At 44.1% G+C, this 19,572-nt stretch overlaps 2 protein-coding genes across 3 annotated transcripts; both read right to left on the reverse strand.

The window, feature by feature from the left end:
* Positions 1-7,246: 7,246 nt before the first annotated feature.
* LOC106564885 (beta-2-glycoprotein 1) lies at positions 7,247-14,688 on the reverse strand. Of its 2 annotated transcripts, XM_014131374.3 has the most exons (8): positions 14,496-14,686; positions 12,562-12,738; positions 9,378-9,474; positions 9,101-9,177; positions 8,582-8,770; positions 7,935-8,114; positions 7,569-7,766; positions 7,247-7,474 (listed from the first exon to the last, which is right to left on the reverse strand). In XM_014131374.3, exons 1-8 carry the CDS (start codon positions 14,563-14,565, stop codon positions 7,419-7,421), a joined length of 1,044 nt encoding a protein of 347 aa, XP_013986849.1. In that variant the 5' UTR covers positions 14,566-14,686; the 3' UTR covers positions 7,247-7,418. The 2 variants fall into 2 exon arrangements, with proteins under 2 accessions (XP_013986849.1, XP_082814999.1); XM_082958873.1 differs by lacking the exon at positions 12,562-12,738 and having other exon boundaries at positions 14,496-14,688.
* Positions 14,689-15,319: 631 nt separating this feature from the next.
* On the reverse strand, positions 15,320-19,043 carry LOC106564884 (beta-2-glycoprotein 1). Its single transcript, XM_014131372.3, has 8 exons — positions 18,889-19,043; positions 18,498-18,677; positions 18,080-18,170; positions 17,920-17,996; positions 17,631-17,822; positions 16,624-16,803; positions 15,734-15,931; positions 15,320-15,466 (listed from the first exon to the last, which is right to left on the reverse strand). The coding sequence occupies exons 1-8, from the start codon at positions 18,956-18,958 to the stop codon at positions 15,384-15,386; spliced, it is 1,071 nt and encodes a 356-aa protein (XP_013986847.1). The 5' UTR covers positions 18,959-19,043; the 3' UTR covers positions 15,320-15,383.
* Positions 19,044-19,572: the final 529 nt, after the last annotated feature.

The following is a 19,572-nucleotide window of genomic DNA, read 5'->3' on the forward strand; positions in this document are numbered from 1 at the left end:
CACATCGTGACGTCTACTGGTTTCCCAGTAATCCTCTCAGACTGGATTACTCAGTTGTGACGGGACAAAAATCACCATGGAGGTACCTCAAATGACACCCTATTCCCTATGGGCCCTGGTCAAAAGAAGTGCACTATTAGGGAATATGGAGCCATTTGGGAAGCAGCCCAAAACACTAAACCAGTGGCACATACATGGGCATCTACCACATAGCTACACAAGTAAGCACCTACAACTACACAGCCTCTACACTTATGAACGTAGTCAAGGTTGGCCATTTTCCCTGACTGAGACATTTTCCCTGACTGAGACAGAGAATGGCAAAGCCTCACGTCTTCACCCTGATTAAGAGGTAGGATTAGTGCTGCCAGGAGAGACCGGGGTGTGGTGGCGGTGTGGGTAGAGAGAGAGAGAGCAGGTATGAATAAAAGAAGGGCTAAAACCAACTCAGGGCATGAAGGCTTATTCATCATTGACTGAAGCGTCTCCCGAGGCCTGAGATAAGAGACGGGGAACCACATCAGGAAAAAAATGTTAAGTCGGGATAAGTCTCACCAAGCCAACTGCCCAGATGTTATCAAAAACCTCTCTCTTTCTCTCTCTCGCTCTCTCTATCTCCCCTATGGCATTTGGCTTTGATTCCAGAATCATGCTGGTGCTCTAATCTAAGCAGCTCCACCCCACCAAGGTAGTCTGCAGTACTGCCTTTGCAGTATTTGGTTACACTGAATCGTATGTCTCCACCACACCACCGGCATTGCTGTCTGCTACTGGTGTGAAGAAGATATGAAGAAGATAAGCCTCAATATGAACCATTGACCAGGCTGCTACTCGTGCATCAGACCATGCATTGCTGACTGACATTTATTCATGATGTGATTCCCCATCTCTTATCTCAGGCCTCGGGAGACGCTTCAGTCAGAAAATGGCGCCGGAGCAGAAGGCAGACGTTTTACATGCCCCCCAACTGATTGTGTTTTTTTGTTCATTTATCTGCGTTGTTTGTAACTTATTTTTTTACTATTTTTGTACATAATGTTGCCGCTACCATCTCTTATGACCGAAAATAACTTCTAGACATCAGGACTGCGATTACTCACCACGGACTGGCAGAATCCTTTTTCTTCTTTCACGACTCTGACGAGCCCGAGGCGGAGGATATACGGCTCCCTCGGGAACAGGCCCCGACCCCAGTGATCTGCGTGAAAAGGAGTCGGAGAAAGAGAGGCCAGAGGGCGGGCTGCCTTCTGAGGAGTAGGCGGCGATCAAAAGAAAAAAAACACTCCCCTCAATTCTGCTCGCAAACATGCAATCTTTGGACAATAAAATGGACAAGTTATTGGGATGATTAAACTACCAACGGGACATTAAAAACTGTAACATCTTATGCTTCACGGAGTTGTGGCTGAATGACAACAATATCAACATACAGCTTGTTATACAATTTTATTTGACCTTTATTTAACTAGGCAAGTCAGTTAAGAACAAATTCTTATTTTCAATGATGGCCTAGGAACAGTGGGTTAACTGCCTTGTTCAGGGGCAAAAGGCCAGATTTGTACTTTGTCAGCTCGGGGATTTGAACTTGCAACCTTGCGGTTACTAGCCCAACGCTCAAACCACTAGGCTACCCTGCCACCACAAAAAATGTACCAGCAGAATAGAACAGCGGCATCTGGTAAGAATGGGCTTTCTATTTCGCAGCAAAGCCTCCTTCACTCATGCCGCCAAACTTACCCTAGTAAAACTGACTATCCTACTGACCCTCGACTTCGGCGATGTCATCTACAAAATAGCTTCCAATACACTACTCAGTAAACTGGATGTCTATCACAGTGCCATCAGTTTTGTTACCAAATCACCTTATACCACCTACCACTGCGACCTGTATGCTCTAGTCGGCTGACCCTTGCTACATATTCGTCGCCAGACCCACTGGCTACAGGTCATCTATAAGTCTATGCTAGGTAAAGCTCCGCCTTATCTCAGCTCACTGGTCACAATAACAACACCCACCCGTAGCACTCGCTCCAGCAGGTACATCTCACTGATCATCCCCAAAGCCAACACCTCATTTGGCCGCCTTTCCTTCCAGTTCTCTGCTGCCAGTGACTGGAACAAATTGCAAAAATCGCTGAAGCTGGCGACTTATATTTCCCTCACCAATTTTAAACATCAGCTATCTGAGCAGCTAACCGATCACTGCAGCTGTACATAGTCCATCTGTAAATAGCCCACCCAATCTACCTACCTCATCCCCATATTGTTTTTATTTACTTTTCTGCTCTTTTGCACACCAGTATGTCTACTTGCACATCATCTGCTCATTTATCACTCCAGTGTTAATCTGTTAAATTGTAATTATTCGCTCCTATGGCCTATTTATTGCCTACCTCCTCATGCCTTTTGCACACACCGTATATAGACTTTCTTTTTTTCTACTGTGTCATTGACTTGTTTATTGTGTTATTGGCTTGTTTATTGTTTATTCCATGTGTAACTCTGTGTTGTCTGTGTCACACTGCTTTGCTTTATCTTGGCCAGGTCGCAGTTGTAAAGGAGAACTTGTTCTCAATTAGCCAACCTGGTTAAATAAAGGTGAAATCTATATATTTTTTTTAAAGACAAGGGGCGGTGGTCTATGTATTTTTCTAAACAACAGCTGGTGCATGATATCTAAGGAAGTCTAGAGCCATTGCTCGCCTGAGGTAGAGTTTCTCATGATAAGCTGCAGACTACATTACCTACCGAGAGAGTTCTCATCTATATTCTTTGTAGCTGTTTACATACCACCACAGTCAGAGGCTGGCACCAAGATAGCATTGAATGAACTGTATTCCACCATAAGCAAACAAGAAAACGTTCACCCAGAGGCGGAGCTCCTAGTAGCCAGGGACTTTAATGTAGGGAAACTTAAATCAGTTTTACCTAATTTCTATCAACATGTCACATGTGCAACCAGAGGGAAAATAACTCTGGACCACCTATACTCCACACACAGAGATGCATACAAAGCTCTCCCTCACTCTCCATTTGGCAAATCTGACCATAATTCTATCCTCCTGATTCCTGCTTACAAGCAACAATTAAAGCAGGAAGCACCAGTGACTAGATCAATAAAAAAGTGGTCAGATGAAGCAGATGCTAAGCTACAGGACTGTTTTTCTAGCACAGACTGGAATATGTTCCGGGATTCCTCCAATGGCATTGAGGAGTACACCACATCTGTCATTGGCTTCATCAATAAGTGCATCGATGATGTCATCCCCACAGTGACCGTACGTACATATCCCAAACAGAAACCATGGATTACGGGCAGCATCCGCACTGAGCTAAAGGCTAGAGCTGCCTCTTTCAAGGAGCGGGACTCTAACCCGGAAGCTTCTAAGAAATCCCGCTATGCCCTCTGACGAACCATCAAACAGGCAAAGCATCAATACAGGACAAAGATCAAGTCGTACTACACCGGCTTTGACGCTCGTCGGATGTGAAAGGGCCTGCAAACCATTACAGACTACAAAGGGAAGCACAGCCAGGAGCTGCCCAGTGACACGAGCGTACCGGACGAGCTAAACTACTTCTATGCTCGCTTCGAGGCAAATAACACTGAAACATGCATGAGAGCACCAGCTGTACTGGACAACTGTGTGATCACACTTTCCGCAGCCGATGTGAGTAAGACCTTTAGACAGGTTAACATTCACAGACGGATTACCAGGACCTGTACTGCGAGCATGCGCTGACCAACTAGCATGTGCTTAACTGACATTTTCAACCTCTCCCTGTCTGCGTCTGTAATACCAACATGTTTTAAGCAGACCACCATAGTGCCTGTGCCCAAGAAAACTAAGGTAACTTGCCTAAATGATTACTGACCCATAGTACTCACGTCTGTAGCCGTGAAGTGCTTTAAAAGGCTGGTCATGGCTCACATCAACACCATCAACCCAGAAACCCTAGACCCACTCCAATTTGCATACCACCCCAACAGATCGACAGATGATGCAGTCTCTATTGCACTCCACACTGTCCTTGCCCACCTGGACAGAAGGAACACCTATGTGAGAATGCTATTCATTGACTACAGCTCAGCGTTCAACACCATAGTGCCCTCAAAGCTCATCAATAAGCTAAGGAACCTGAGACTAAACACCCCCTCTGCAACTGGATCCTGGACTTCCTGATGGGCCGCCCCCAGGTGGTAAAGGTAGGTAACAACACATCCGCCATGCTGATCTTCAACACAGGGGCCCCCCAGGGGTGCGTGCTCAGCCCCCTCCTGTACTCCCTGTTCACTCATGACTGCATGGCCAGGCACAACTCCAATACCATCATTACATTTGCCGATGACACAACAGTAATAGGCCTGATCACCGACAACAACGAGACAGCCTATAGGGAGGAGGTCAGAGACCTGGCCATGTGGTGCCAGGACAACAACCTCTCCCTCAACGTGATCAAGACAAAGGAGATGATTGTAGACTACAGGAAAAAGAGGACCAAGCATGCCCCCATTCTCATCGACGGGGCTGCATTGGAGCCGGTTGAGAGCTTCAAGTTCCTTGGTGTCCACATCACCAACAGACTAACATGGTCCAAGCACACCATGACAGCCGTGAAGCGGGCATGACAAAACCTATTCCCCCTCAGGAGACTGAAAAGATTTGGCATGGGTCCTCAGATCCTCAAAAGGTTCTACAGCTGCATCATTGAGAGCATCCTGACTGGTTGCATCACTGCTTGGTACGGCAACTGCTTGGCCTCCGACCGCAAGGCACTACAGAGGGTAATGTGAACGGCCCAGTACTTCACTGGGGCCAAGCTTCCTGCCATCCAGGACATCTATACCAGGCTGTGTCAGAGGAAGGCCCTGAAAATTGTCAAAGACTCCAGCCACCCTAGTCATAGACTGTTCTCTCTGCTGCCACATGGCAAGCGGTACCGGAGCGCCAAGTCTAGGTCCAAGAGGCTTCTAAACAACTTCTACCCCCAAGCCATAAGACTCCTGAACATCTAGTCAAATGGCTACCCAGACTATTCACATTGGGAACTCGCCAACGCAAAATCCTAGTATTCACCATGAAAAAACGGTCAAACTGATTTATCTTTCAGAACTCCATACCCACATGTTCCTCCTATTTCCTCCCATAACCATTGTGTGGGATTAACCATAGCCAGTAGATGCATCTGTCGCCCTAGATGAGCCATAGACAAAGAAGGGAGCTTTAATGAGTGTCTGGGAGAGAACAGACGCTGTTCTGTCCATCAATTAGGACTGCTTAGACTGGTGGCCTTCGAAGTGTACTGGACTCCATGTCCCAGCATGCTCTATGGCAGAGACCAGGGGTGGACGACGGGAGGCCTCCTGAGGTAATACATCACCACACCTCAGAATACAGATTAGAATGGAATGAGATTCTATTTCTCTGATCATTTCAATCTTACACCAACCACTCTTCCACTCTTCTCCTTTCCTTCGCTTGTAGCTTCCGATAGAAATCCTATCGCTAGCTCGGGTTGGGTTCAATCAGCGATTCATACCACAGGAGCCTGTTCATGTCTCCTGTAGCTTGCTCTTCAACCCAACCCAACACTGGGTGTTTTTGCTTCCCAGGCAGGTGTAGCTCACCATCTTGACTAGTGGCCATGTACGGTATGAAACAAACAATTCATATCAACTCTCACGTAAAACACATTCTAATACATAAAACATCAATTCTTGCTTCTCCATCAACTCAAATAACTCCAAGCAAATGATCTGACTTTGCCCCACATTACCGCCTCGCATTACTGCCTCGCATTTCCGCTAATGATACTAATGATGGAAAGTTACTGGATACTGCGTGGTTGTGTCTTCAACCATGAAACGATCATGAAACAACCATGAAACAACATCTACTCTCCTTAGGACACAACTTATCTCACTTGGATAGATTTTTGCCACGGAGGGTTACTGAGAGAGGGGACGAGAGAGAAAAGGGGGATAGAAAGCGAGAGAGCAAACAAGTAACGAGAGGAGATAGAGAGAGAGACAGAGAGAGAGAGAAAGCAAAAGACGGGAGAGAGAGAAAGACAAGAATCATTTGGAGTCAGAAAACACGTTTCAAAGAGACCAAACGGCCTGCATGTGAAGTCGGATAGCAACTAATAAAGTGCATCTCTTCACAACAATAAATAATGCATCAAGAGGAAACAACATGAAACAGGGAGACTTGTTTCATCCTCAGAAAGACGGAGAAAAGGGTTTATTAACGGATGGCAGTGCATTGCATTCATGTTATGGAGGAGCGCTCGTACCAGGCCTCATTTAAAGTCAATATCTAAAGAACTTCTCCGCAACCTTGCCAACATTTGGTCCAGATTCATAGTTTGTGAAATAAGTTGAATACATTTGTGTGAAATAGTTAGTGTCGGGCTATAGTTGGTTGGTGAACATGCTGTCGTGTTTGGAAGTGTTCTGAAAACTGTTCAAGTGCGGTCGTGGCAAGTCCTGGGGCAATGAAGAAATGTATTTTCTATCTCTTTTCTCTTTCTATGGTGGGATACGTAAACAGAAACAAATTGTCTGTCTGAAGTACTCTTACAACACCAACCCCCCCATCTCTCTCTGTCTCTCTCTGTCTCCCTCCCTCCATTCAGTAACCACTGGAAACCCTTGTGACTCCACCTACAGTCAGCCTCTGCAGTTCTTTCATGTCCTGCCTCGCTGCCCCAGTGGGGAAGGAGAGTCAGTTCTCATGACTCAGTACAATCAACCGGCCGCCCCCGCGAGAGGGGGGGAAATAGTTCTGACCACCAGCTGACGGCCAAGGACAGAGGATCAAACCAACCGCATAGCAGGGCAAGAGCAAAAAAAGGGCTAATCTCTGTTAGATTAGACATGCAAAGCGGTTTGGGTTACCGGGATGGGGTTGCACTGTGGCCACCTTGCAGTCGACTGTATGGTTATGATATGAATCACTTGATAGGAAGGTAGAGTTCTGTTTTGTAGTAGAAATGTATTATTTTGGGAGCTGACTTGTCAGTTGATGTGTTGTCTGTCGATAGTGTGTGACTGTGGTGTAGCAATGAGTTTGGTGTGTGTGTGTGTGTGTGTGTGCGCATACATGCATGTTTGAGATTTTCCTGACCACTTGACCTGACCGAGTATCTCACAGCTGTACAACACTGACATCATGTGACATCATTTGTAAATTGAACGTATACTGTTATTGGGTAAGATGTTGGGTTAAATCATCTACAAATATACAAGAAAACAGTATTTTTTTTATTCATCGTAAAAATTTGTTCGCTACAGAATTTTTTTTCTGAGGAACAAGTGCATAGCATTACATAGAAATACACATGGTTTTACTGACATTTAATTCAAGCAATCAATGTTCTCGGTCTCAATTTGCTTTGTCATGCGCAGTTGAGTTTCAGCACTGGGCTATCTCAGCTGGTAGGGAATTATCGTCGAGTGTATCACTTGGTTCTAGAAAGGAAAACACCCACACATCATTAAGACTTAATGGTAATGTTGTTATTTTTTTGGAGAGAGAAAATAGCCAGCAAGAAAAAAAATACACCTTCAAAGCATTCTGGGATCTTGAGTTTTCCATCGATGCACTGGGTTGACACTGCATAGCCACACTTCTTTTCCTTGTTCATACAGTAGACCGAGATTACTTCCGCATGTAAGATTTTATTGGGCTCGAAATCCTTTATCCAAAATGTCCTTTCATTGTAAAGGATGCGTCCTCTTGTAATACCTACCTTGCAGGGAGCTGTGGAACAAAGAGGGAAATTATGATGAAGAAGAATTTACAATTTCAAAAACAGCAACATTCAGCTATTCAAAAACACTGAATTGATAGGTAACCAAATAAGTTTGGTTAAACAATGTAATAAAACAAAGCAAAATTACAAAATTGTCACAAAATCGGTGGTTCTACCCCTGCAAGCTGGCTTTATTGACCAATCCCCTGTTTTGAGACATTCGATCTCCACAGGCCCATCCAGGACATAGTCTACATTACATCCATATCTGACAGTCTCCTTGAAGCCGTACTCCCTCTTATCATGAATAGTCATGAAGCCGTTGTGGATGTCTGTTGGAGCTGAACAGGTCACCACTGGAAACAAATAGGTCAGTCAGGGTTAGTGTGTGTTCAGAATACCACTTTAACTTCATCCACAAAGCAAATCACTTGTCATTTATTACCACTTAAAAGGTGCAATTTGTATTTCATTTCATTTCCTCAGACGTATCACAAACATATCTGGCCAAAACAAAAATGAACAAACGGTTACACGAGCCAATAACCATCCCCTCAGTTTACAAAAGTTATGAATTGCACCTTTTATGGAGGTGACATGAAGTGTTCAGCAATAAATATAAAGATGTTTTATTGTCACATACAGCGCCCCTGTGGCAAATTAGGGTTAAGTGCCTTGCTCAAGGGCACATCGACAGCTTTTCACCTTGTCGGCTCGGGTAGTCAAACCAGCCCCCACCACCATCAAAGTTACCCCTCCCTGCTCTAGGCTACCTGCAGCAATACAACAGATCAGAGACTTTGACTGATAATACTGTACCTACTTTTACATTCTGGTGGCTCAGTCCAGTCTCCGTTAGCGCTGCACGATCCCCTCTCATTGCCTATGAGGACAAGTGGAGGGAGACACTCGTAGGTCCCCCCAAAACCAAACACAGTTATGTTGCCTGTGAACTTTGTGTCGTAGACTATTTTCCCATATTTAGGTATTGGAGGAAGACCACATATCACCGCTAACAGAGAGGAGAGATTTCATTCACATGCTCATTAATCAAGCACATTTTATCTAAATACGTGATATTCTCTATATTTTTATCAGAGACATATGATGTAACATATGAATATGAATAATATAGCCTACAGTAAAGCCATTATTCAAATCTCAGTTTTACACATTGTAGAATGCTCTTTACAATTACAGCAATAAGGCCACATTTACATTGTGCTAATAGATCTGTAATTATCACTGTGAGTTTGTATGCATTATCAATGCGAGATAATGTTGAATCATTACTGTTAAGTGCTAGAGTAGCTATGCATTTCAGAATAAGGCAGACACTTACGTGTACACTTTGGTGGTGGATCACTCCATTGTCCGTCATACAAGCACTCAATGGTACTGGCTCCTTGCAGGATATACCTGTAGACCACATTACCGTAATCTGTCAAATTATGTAATAAAAAAACATCAAGTAGACACTATATTAGGTGTATGGGTATACAGTGATTTCAACTTTGACCTACTTTACAGGTGTTTGATACAACAACATGTTGTAGACTTTGACAGCACGGAGAGGTGACCATTCGTCAATGAAACACTAAAATAGAATTTGTAAATACCCCTCATGGCAGGTGTAGTTGATGGTACTCTGGTAGACAATGTCCACAAGCTCCATGTCTCCGTGGTCTAATGTTTCTGGGAAAGAGCAACTCTTTGCTGCATCAGAAGTTAAAAAAATAATCAGTCAGCAATGCTCAACAGTTCCATCAATATGAGTATCAAATCAAAATCAAATCAAACTATTTGCCACATGCGCTGAATACAACAAGTGTAGGCTTTACTGTGAAATGCATACAAGCTCTTAACCAACAGTGCAGTTCAAGAAGAAGAAAATATTTACCAAGTAGGCTAAAATAAAAAGTAATAATAAAAGGTAACACAATAAGAATAACCATAACAAGGCTATACACAGGGGGCAGAGTCAGTGTGCGGGGGTACAGGCTAGTTGAGGTAATCTGTACATGTAGGTGGGGGCGAAGTGACCATGCATAGGTAACAAACAAACAGCGAGTAGCAGCAGTGTACAAGGGGGGGGGGGGGGGGGGGGTCAATGTAAAATGTCCGGTGGTGATTTTTATGAATTGTTCAGCAGTCTAATTGCTTGGTGGTAGAAGCTGTTGAGGAGCCTTTTGGTCCTAGACTTGGCGCTCCGGTACCGCTTGCCGTGCGGTAGCAGAGAAAAGAGTCTATAACTTGGGTGACTGGAGTCTCTGACAATTTTATGGGCATTCCTCTGACACCGCCTATTATATAGGTCCTGGATGGCAGGAAGCTTGGCCCCACTGATGTACTGGGCCATTTGCACTACCCTCTGTAGTGCCTTACGGTCAGATGTCGAGCAGTTGTCATACCAGGCGGTGATGCAACCGGTCAGGATGCTCTCGAGGGTGCAGCTGTAGAAACTTTTGAGGATCTGGGGACCCATGCCAAATCTTTTCAGTCTCCTGAGGGGGAAAACGTTTTGTCGTGCCCTTTTCAGGACTGTCTTGGTATGTTTGGACCATGTTAGTTCGTTGGTGATGTGGACACAAAGGAACTTGAAATTCTCGACCGCTCTCCACTACAGCCCCGTCGACGTTAATGGGTGCCTGTTCGGCCCGCCTTTCCTGTAGTCCGCAATCAGCTCCTTTGTCTTGCTCACATTGAGGGAAAGGTTGCTGTCCTGGCACCACACTGCCAGTTCTCTGACCTACTCCCTATAGGCCGTCTCATCGTTGTCGGTGATCAGACCAACCACTGTTGTGTCGTCAGCAAACTTAATGATGGTGCTGGAGTTGTGTTTGGCCACACAGTCGTGGGTGCACAGGGAATATCCTCCTCTCCACCCTCTCCGAGTTGGGCATCTCCGGTGCGGCTCACTCTTGGATTGCGTCCTACCTGACAGGTTGCTCCTACCAGGTGGCGTGGCGAGAATCTGTCTCCGCACCACGTGCTCTCACCACTGGTGTCCCCCAGGGCTCAGTTCTAGGCCCTCTCCTATTGTCGCTTTACACCAAGTCACTTGGCTCTGTCATATCCTCACACGGTCTCTCCTGTCATTGCTACGCAGACGACACACAATTAATCTTCTCCTTTCCCCCTTCTGATAACCAGGAGGCGAATCGCATCTCTGCATGTCTGGCAGACATATCAGTGTGGATGACGGATCACCACCTCAAACTGAACCTCGGCAAGACGGATCTGATCTTCCTCCCGGGGAAGGACTGCCTATTCCATGATCTCGCCAACATGGTTGACAACTCCATTGTGTCCTCCTCCCAGAGTGCTAAGAGCCTTGGCGTGACCCTGGACAAACACCCTGTCGTTCTCCGCTAACATCAAGGCAGTGACCCGATCCTGTAGGTTCATGCACTACAACATTCGCAGAGTACGACCCTGCCTTACACAGGAAGCGGCGCAGGTCCTAATCCAGGCACTTGTCATCTCCCGTCTGGATTACTGCAACTCGCTGTTGGCTGGGCTCCCTGCCTGTGCCATTAAACCCCTACAACTCATCCAGAACACCGCAGCCCGTCTGGTGTTCAACCTTCCCAAGTTCTCTCACGTCAACCCGCTCCTCCGCACACTCCACTGGCTTCCAGTTGAAGCTCGTATCTGCTACAAGACCATGGTGCTTGCCTACGGAGCTGTGAGGGGAACGGCACCTCCGTACCTTCAGGCTCTGATCAGTCCCTACACCCAAACAAGGGCACTGCGTTCATCCACCTCTGGCCTGCTGGCCCCCCTACCTCTGCGGAAGCACAGTTCCCGCTCAGCCCAGTCAAAACTGTTCGCTGCTCTGGCACCCCAATGGGGACCAGTATGGAGAAAAAATTTATGAAATGTATGCATTCACTACTGTAAGTCACTCTGGATAAGAGCGTCTGCTAAATGACTAAAATGTAAAATGTGGAACAAGCTCCCTCACGACGCCAGGACAGCGGAGTCAATCACCACCTTCCGGAGACACCTGAAACCCCACCTCTTTAAGGAATACCTGGGATAGGATAAAGTAATCCTTCTAACCCCCCCCCCCAAAAAAATACAAAATTATATAGATGTACTATTGTAAAGGGGTTGTTCCACTGGATTTCATAAGGTGAATGCACCAATTTGTAAGTCGCTCTGGATAAGAGCGTCTGCTAAATGACGTAAATGTAATGTAAATGTAAATGAATACAGAAGGGACCTAAGCACACACCCCTGTGGGGCCCCAGTGTGAAGGATACCAACTGATCAACTGATAATACTTGTAATTTACTAAGTATCAACTGATAATACTTGTAATATACTGAGTATAAACTGATAATACTTGCAATATACTGAGTATCAACTGATCATTCTTGTAATATATTGAGTATCAACTGATCATTCTTGTAATATATTGAGTATCAACTGACCATACTTGGAATATATTGAGTATCAACTGATAATACATGGAATATACTGAGTATCAACTGATAATACATGGAATATACTGAGTATCAACTGATCATTCTTGTAATATATTGAGTATCAACTGATCATTCTTGTAATATATTGAGTATCAACTGACCATTCTTGTAATATATTGAGTATCAACTGACCATTCTTGTAATATATTGAGTATCAACTGATAATACATGGAATATACTGAGTATCAACTGACAATACATGGACTATACTGAGTATCAACTGATAATACATGGAATGTTTTTTGAGTATCAAATGATGATACATGAACAGTACTACTGTTTTTGGTCAAACTTTATAACAGCGACCAACTTGAGCACTTGAGTCTAGACTTGGTCCAGTGTCCGCTAGCAGTGCAGATGATTGTGCGAGAGCCTGAGGTGGGTGTATATCCTCGTTTACACGACAGCAAAACCGCGTCTCCGGGGGAGTACACCCTCTGGAGCCCCTCCAGGTCCATACCGTCACCCAGGGACGGGCGGCCACATTCTGAGGGAGGTAACGGAGGCAGACAGGTAACGGGATGGGTCAATAAAACACACACACACACACACACACACACACACACACACACACACACAGAGACACAGAAAAAAACATGGACACAGATTAACCAAAGAAGTGCCCGTGCAACTCCCCAGACATGTTACTTGTAGTCTAGTGATGGTTTGTTGAGCATAAAAGGTAGGTGGACTATTAAAATAAAGTGTATTTTTTGTTTCATCTTACAGTAACTGAAAGTATTCGTCAATGTAACACAAGCCCATTTGCCTAAACACACTCTGAGAGTACGTAGGAATATTGAACAGCATACAGCACAGAAACACAAACGGCTTCTAAGTCAATAGGCCAAAACTGGGACATACTGAACAAACATATAAACGCAACATGTAAAGTGTTGGTCCCATGTTTCATGAGCTGAAATAAAAGATCCCAGCCATGTTTCATACGTACAAAAATCTTATTGCTCTCAAATGTATTGCACTAATTTGTTTACATCCCTGTTAGTGAGCATTTCTCCTTTGCCAAGATAATCCATCCACCTGACAGGTGTGGCATATCAAGAAGCTGATTAAACAGCATGATCATTAAACAGGTGCATCTTGTGCTGGAGACGAAAAAAAGGTCACTCTAAAATCTGCAGTTTTGTCACACAACCCAGATGTCTCAAGTTTTGATGGAGCGTGCAATTGAATGTACATTTCTCTACCATAAACTGCCTCCAACATCTTTTTAGAGAATTTGGCAGTACATCCAACCGGCCTCACAACCGCAGACCACGTGTAAGCATGTCAGCCCAGGACCTCCACATCCAGCATCTTCACCTGCGGGATCGTCTGAGACCAGCCACCCAGACTGCTGATTAAATTGTGGGTTTGCACAACCAAAGAATTTCTGCACAAACTGTCAGAAACTGTCTCAAGGAAGCTCATCCGAATGCTCGTTGTCCTCACCAGGGCCTTGACCTGACTGCAGTTTGGCATCACCAATGTTCACCTTCGATAGCCACTGGCATGCTGGAGAAGTGTGCTCTTCAAGGATGAATCCTGGTTTCAACTGTATTGGGCGTGTATGGCGTTTTGCAGGCGAGCGGTTCGTTGATGTCAACGTTGCCAGAGTGCCCCATGGTGGTGGTGGAGTTATGGTATGGGCAGGCACAAGCTACAGACAATGAACACAATTGCATTTTATCCATGACAATATGAATACAAAGAGATATTGTGGCAAGGCCCATTGTCGTGCCATTCATCTGGCGTCATCATCTCATGTTTCAGCATGATAATGCATGGCCCCATGTCGCAAGGATCTGTTCAAAATTCCTGGAAGCTAAGAATGTCCCAGTTCTTTCATGGCCTGCATACTCACCAGACATGTCACCCATTGAGCCTGTTTGGAATGCTCTGGATCGACATGTACGACAACGTGTTCCAGTTCCCACCAATATCCAGCAACTTCACAAAGCCATTGAAGAGACTTGGGACAACATTCCACAGGCCACAATCAACAGCCTGATCAACTCTATTCGAAGGAAATGGTGCCGCCAATATCCAGCAACTTCACAAAGCCATTGAAGAGGCTGTATCTGTATTCCCAGTCATCTAAAATCCATAGATTAGTACCTAAGGAATATATTTCAATGTACTGATTTCCTTATATGAACTGAAACTCAGTAAAATCGTTGAAATTGTTGCATGTTGCGTTAATATTTTTGTTCAGTGTAGATACCGTTATAGTAGATACTGTACCTTTCTTGGATGTCACTGGTGTATACAAGGCAAGCAGACAGATCAGCAGCAAAGACAGACTTGGGGCCATTGTCTGTGGTGTGGAGAGAGTGTCTCTCCTCTCTGCTTTCAAGGGTAAAAATCGGAATATCGTTGGAGCTCCCAACTTTTTATGTTACTCAAAGTAAATAGATAAGGGTCGATGACGACGCAGAATGAGGCAACCTCTGCGTCTCTTACTATTTTTGTAATTTACCGTAAAACACCAGACCTTTGTGAACCTTACTGGTTATATGCCCCACCCCTATTCCTAGTACACATCAACATCACCAGTTCTCTTCACCAAATCATTGTTGCAAAATAGAATCTGCTTTCAATCCATTTATGTGGTACAATACAGTGGACTGAAAATATTCTAGCACTATAACATTGATGTGGCTAGATGATGCAGTGGTGTAGCTCTACATACGCAGACCTACTACTATGAATCTTTGTTTGTGTGATTTTATCTGTTAACCTGTAGGACATGCATTTGTAATCCCATACAGTTTGTGTTTGATGTTCTTGTTGCAAAATTGCAAGAGTTCGATCAGATACCGAGTTCAAGTCAAAATAAAGGTTTGTTTACTCTTAGTTAAAAAGTAACTTGTTTTTCTCCCAAAAACTGCAGAGCCCTTTGTGTATGAGCAGCGCTTCCAAATACTGTAATCCTATACTGACATCTAGTGTTGTTTTCAGGTATCATGTACTATACTAAACAGGCACTCAAATTCAGGCTCATTAAAGGTTATTAGCAAAGCAAGGCTGGATTATTTGGACACAAAGTAATAGACTGTTAAAACAGATCATTTTTAAAAAGTTATATTTATTTGTAATTTATTTGCCCTATTTTTCCTCTTCGTATTGTGTTTATTTTGTTAGGTCGGTAGGACACATCGCAATCTCAGATGGAAGTGATTTGGGCTTAAGGGTGTACTCCATCTTGCCTGGTTCTAAGAGAAAGACAGACACACAAACACATTTGGCATTTTAGTTGTGAGAATATTAAGGACTCAACTAAGCAGCGTTTGGGAAGCTTTGAAAATGTGACCGCAACACATTTTACTCTGGGTCGTGTTCATTAGTCATCAAACGGAAGAAAATGGACTGAAACATGGAGAGACTACAACTCGTGTCCAATAAGAAACACTCATTTTTGATTTACGTTGTAAAATGCCATAATGAACGTGACCATGTTATTTTGGTACGACAGGCCTCACCTTTAAAACATTCTGGGGTATTGAGTGTGCCGTCGATGCACTGACTTGCTACTGGACTGCCACACTTCAGCTCCTTGTTCAGACAGTAGAACACAACAGACTCCCCGTGAAGGATTCTATTGGGTTTCAGATCCCCAATCCAGATCTTCTTGGCGTTGTAAAAGATGCGACCTCTGTTGATGTTAACTTTACAGGGGGCTGCAGTAAAGCGAAGACAAGCAAAGCAACATGACTCTCAGTTTAGAATTGAATAGAATTGGAATAGAATGAAATGAAATAGATCATGGAGATTCTTCATTTTCTTCTGTATCAGTACCCAACCTGACACACCACGTACACAATAGGTTGGGAGCAACACATGGTCAGCCACACAGCAGCGACCCCGGAGAAGTTTCGGGAATGCAGTGCCTTGCTCAAAGGCACAACGGCAGTACGCTCTCATTACGCAATCATTTCAGTCATCAAAGATGAAATAAATGGTTGCTGATACACATCAAGTGACATTCCCACAAGAGTAACAACAGTGCAACCTTTTCTATGACTCAATGGCTCGGGTGTGAACTTTCCCCTATGTACAGCAGAGGAGGCTGGTGGGAGGCGCTATAGGAGGACATGCTCATTGTAACGGCGGAAATGGAATAGACGGAACAGAGTCAAACATGTGGTTTCCATATGTTTGATGTGTTTTGATACGGTTCGATTTAAACCATTCCAGCCATTACAATGAGCTCGTCCTCCTTTAGCTCCTCCCACCAGCCTCCTCTATGTACAGTTATAGGGTCAGCTTCCCCTCCCCAATCCTAACCTTAACCATTAGTGAGGGAAATGCAAAACTGACCGAAGATCAGGGTCTAAGGGCAACTTCACCCTACACTGACTCATTGACTCACCTCTACAAACGGGCAAAGTGGACCAGTTGCCTGTATTCTGACACTGTATTTCCTCAGAGCCGTCCAGAACGTAGTGTTCCTGGCACTGGTACTTGACCTTCTCCTTGTAGCCAACCTCCCTCATCACAGCAAAGGTGATGATGCCGTGGTCTATCGTTGGTGGGATGGAGCAACTCACCTCTGCCACAGGTCAGAAAATTCATGGGCTAGTGAAAGTGTATTAACAATGCAATAACCTATTTCAAGTAATATTGTCAGGGTTAATCTAAATTACATGTTTTTAAATTAAGGCATAAACAGAGGAAGACAGGATTATGCAAATTGATCAATTATCATCACTTGGAGTGGATGAACAGTTAACAATAACCATTTTAGAGAATCATCGTCAGAGCCGGCTCCAGGCATAAGCGGTTCCCATGCCGCTAGGGGCCCCCATATTTTATTTTATTTCTATTTATTTTGGGGTATTAATTTGGGGTCTCAACTTACTGTTGAGAGTTAGGATAATAGAATACACAAGGTGCAGGTTCAAAATTTGGTTGTGCATCACTCAATTAGCCATGTCAGCTAACAAAGATTGGTAAATTAGTCTAGCCAGCTATCTGTCCGAAAACTGACCAGGCACGCAAGGCACGTGCCCAGGGGCCCTGACCTCCAAGGGGCCCCTTATGATTTTGTTAGTCACTCTCACTCACTCAGATATCATCAACATGGCATAAGTAATGGCAAAATGTGTTGAACTGCAGGAAATTAGCGTTAAAACTTTTTTTTAAATGATCTCCACCCCATGGCAAATTGGGTAGAATTGCAGAGAATTAACTATAAACATTTGGGGGGCCAACCAAATCTCAAGTAGGGCCCCCAAAAGGCTAGACCCATGTAATAATGTGACCTAAACAAACATTGATAATTTATCAGTGGTTCAACCAGATGTCACTCAAAAACTTCTCAACCAATGAGATTTGTTCACAAACCATTTGGCTTAGGCTGCCACTGTCTGCACCTACCCTTGCATACCGGTGGCTCAGTCACGTTTCCACTGGCCAGGCATGATCCTCTCTCGTTGCCAATGGGAGCTCTTGGCGGCAAACACTCATATGTCCAACTCTGTCCGTACTGGATTTCATCGCCAGTGAACTTCTTATTGTCATAGACAATTTTACCATGCTTAGGTGCTTGAGGCAGAGCACAACTCACAGCTGCAGGGAATAAATATTTGAAATAATTGAGACTATATTTTCATATTTAGACAAACAATGGAGAAAAGCAAGGTTACATTCTTGAGGTATGGTATACCTTTACACATTGGTGGTGGTGCACTGAGGGTACCGTCGTGTAAACACACACTCTCATTGGCTCCTATCATGACGTACCTGCAGAACACAAATTCTTATTGGTCTGAGATGCAGAGTCAGCTAAATGAAGTCAGAACTAAACCACACTGTATTTCCCTCACCCATCATCACATGTGTAGTTGAGTACACTCTTGAATGGCACGTCAATCATCCCTGGCTTTTGCATAGGCTTGGGGAGAGGACACATCTTTGCTGTGTCAAAAATGTATAAGATTCACGTGGATATGATTTATGCCTTTTATGTTGTTAAGAAAAATGTATTCCCATATCCCTAGCCCCTTGCTAAAGTATGGACTGTCCATAGTACTGTATAGGTGACTTTAGGGTTCCAAAATTCTCAAAAACATTCCCAAATTCCAAGGTTTTCCAGAAATCCCAGTTGGAAGATTCCTTGTATCAGGGACTAATAAGCAGGAAATCTGGAATCCTCCAACCAGGATTTCTGGAAAACCCAACAATTTACCTGAATTTACGCTTCACATTATGTAATGGATGTTTTGTGAATTGGGTGGAACTTACGAGAACACACAAGGTCCAGTTTGGTCCACTCTCCCGAGGCTGAGCAGGTGATACTGGCAGTCTTGGCTTTCACAGGTGTGTATCCACGCTCACACGCCAGGGTCACCTCTTTTCCAATCTCATACACATGCTTTAGGCCCAGTGTATCCATACCGTCGGTCACGGGCGGGTGGCCACATACTGAGGATAAATGGGAATATTGATAGACAAACAATGTTACGCTGTAAATTATATAAAAGCACATATGAAATAATGCACCAATTTGTAAGTCGCTCTGGATAAGAGCGTCTGCTAAATGACTTAAATGTAAATGTAAATACAGCTAAAGCATCTTGTGTAATATATATTCTGTAATTGAAATACTGCCTTAATCAAATATTTTTAACCGTACCGTTCTTGGATGTCACTGACGTATACAAGGCAAGCTGGCAGAGCAGCAGCAAAGCCAGGTTTGGGTTCATCTTCTAGATTTGACTAAACACAAAGTGGTGGATACAACTTTGGTCCGTTCTCCCGGCAGTGGACGGTGAAAAATGTAGGTGGTCAGTTCAAATACCATGAAAGTCTGATCCAATCAGATCGTCTGAAATAGACTTCCATTGATTGAACCCAAAGTTCAAAGCACATGCATATTTACTCTTGAGTTGAAGGATAACTTTCACTCAGTACACATACACACAGACAGTACACCCACACTACAATGATTCAGAAGCATAACATGTATCAGCTGTATGAAAGGTTTCATTATGGTAATTCGAATTCGATTTGGTTTCTAAATGGGCGGCTGTGCAGTCTTGCCCTACCTGTGTCTTTCAGATAGAATAGGTTAAGCCTGATTCAGATGATATTTATTTTGACCATTGCCCAATGTATATATTGTTAATCTGCTACCAATGTATTAGCTTGATATTTAGCATTACATAACACCTTCGGATCACCAAGACAACTATTTACATCAACACTTTGAGCACTAACAGCCGTCTTGCCTTCTGCTGAAGTCCTGCCCTTACGACTGCTACAAGGCTAACTATTTGTTACACAGTGACCAATATGTGATCGGCTTAGGCCTACAACC

Source organism: Salmo salar, chromosome 12 (assembly GCF_965601325.2).
Source record: "Salmo salar chromosome 12, fSalSal1, whole genome shotgun sequence".
Lineage (NCBI taxonomy): Eukaryota > Metazoa > Chordata > Actinopteri > Salmoniformes > Salmonidae > Salmo > Salmo salar.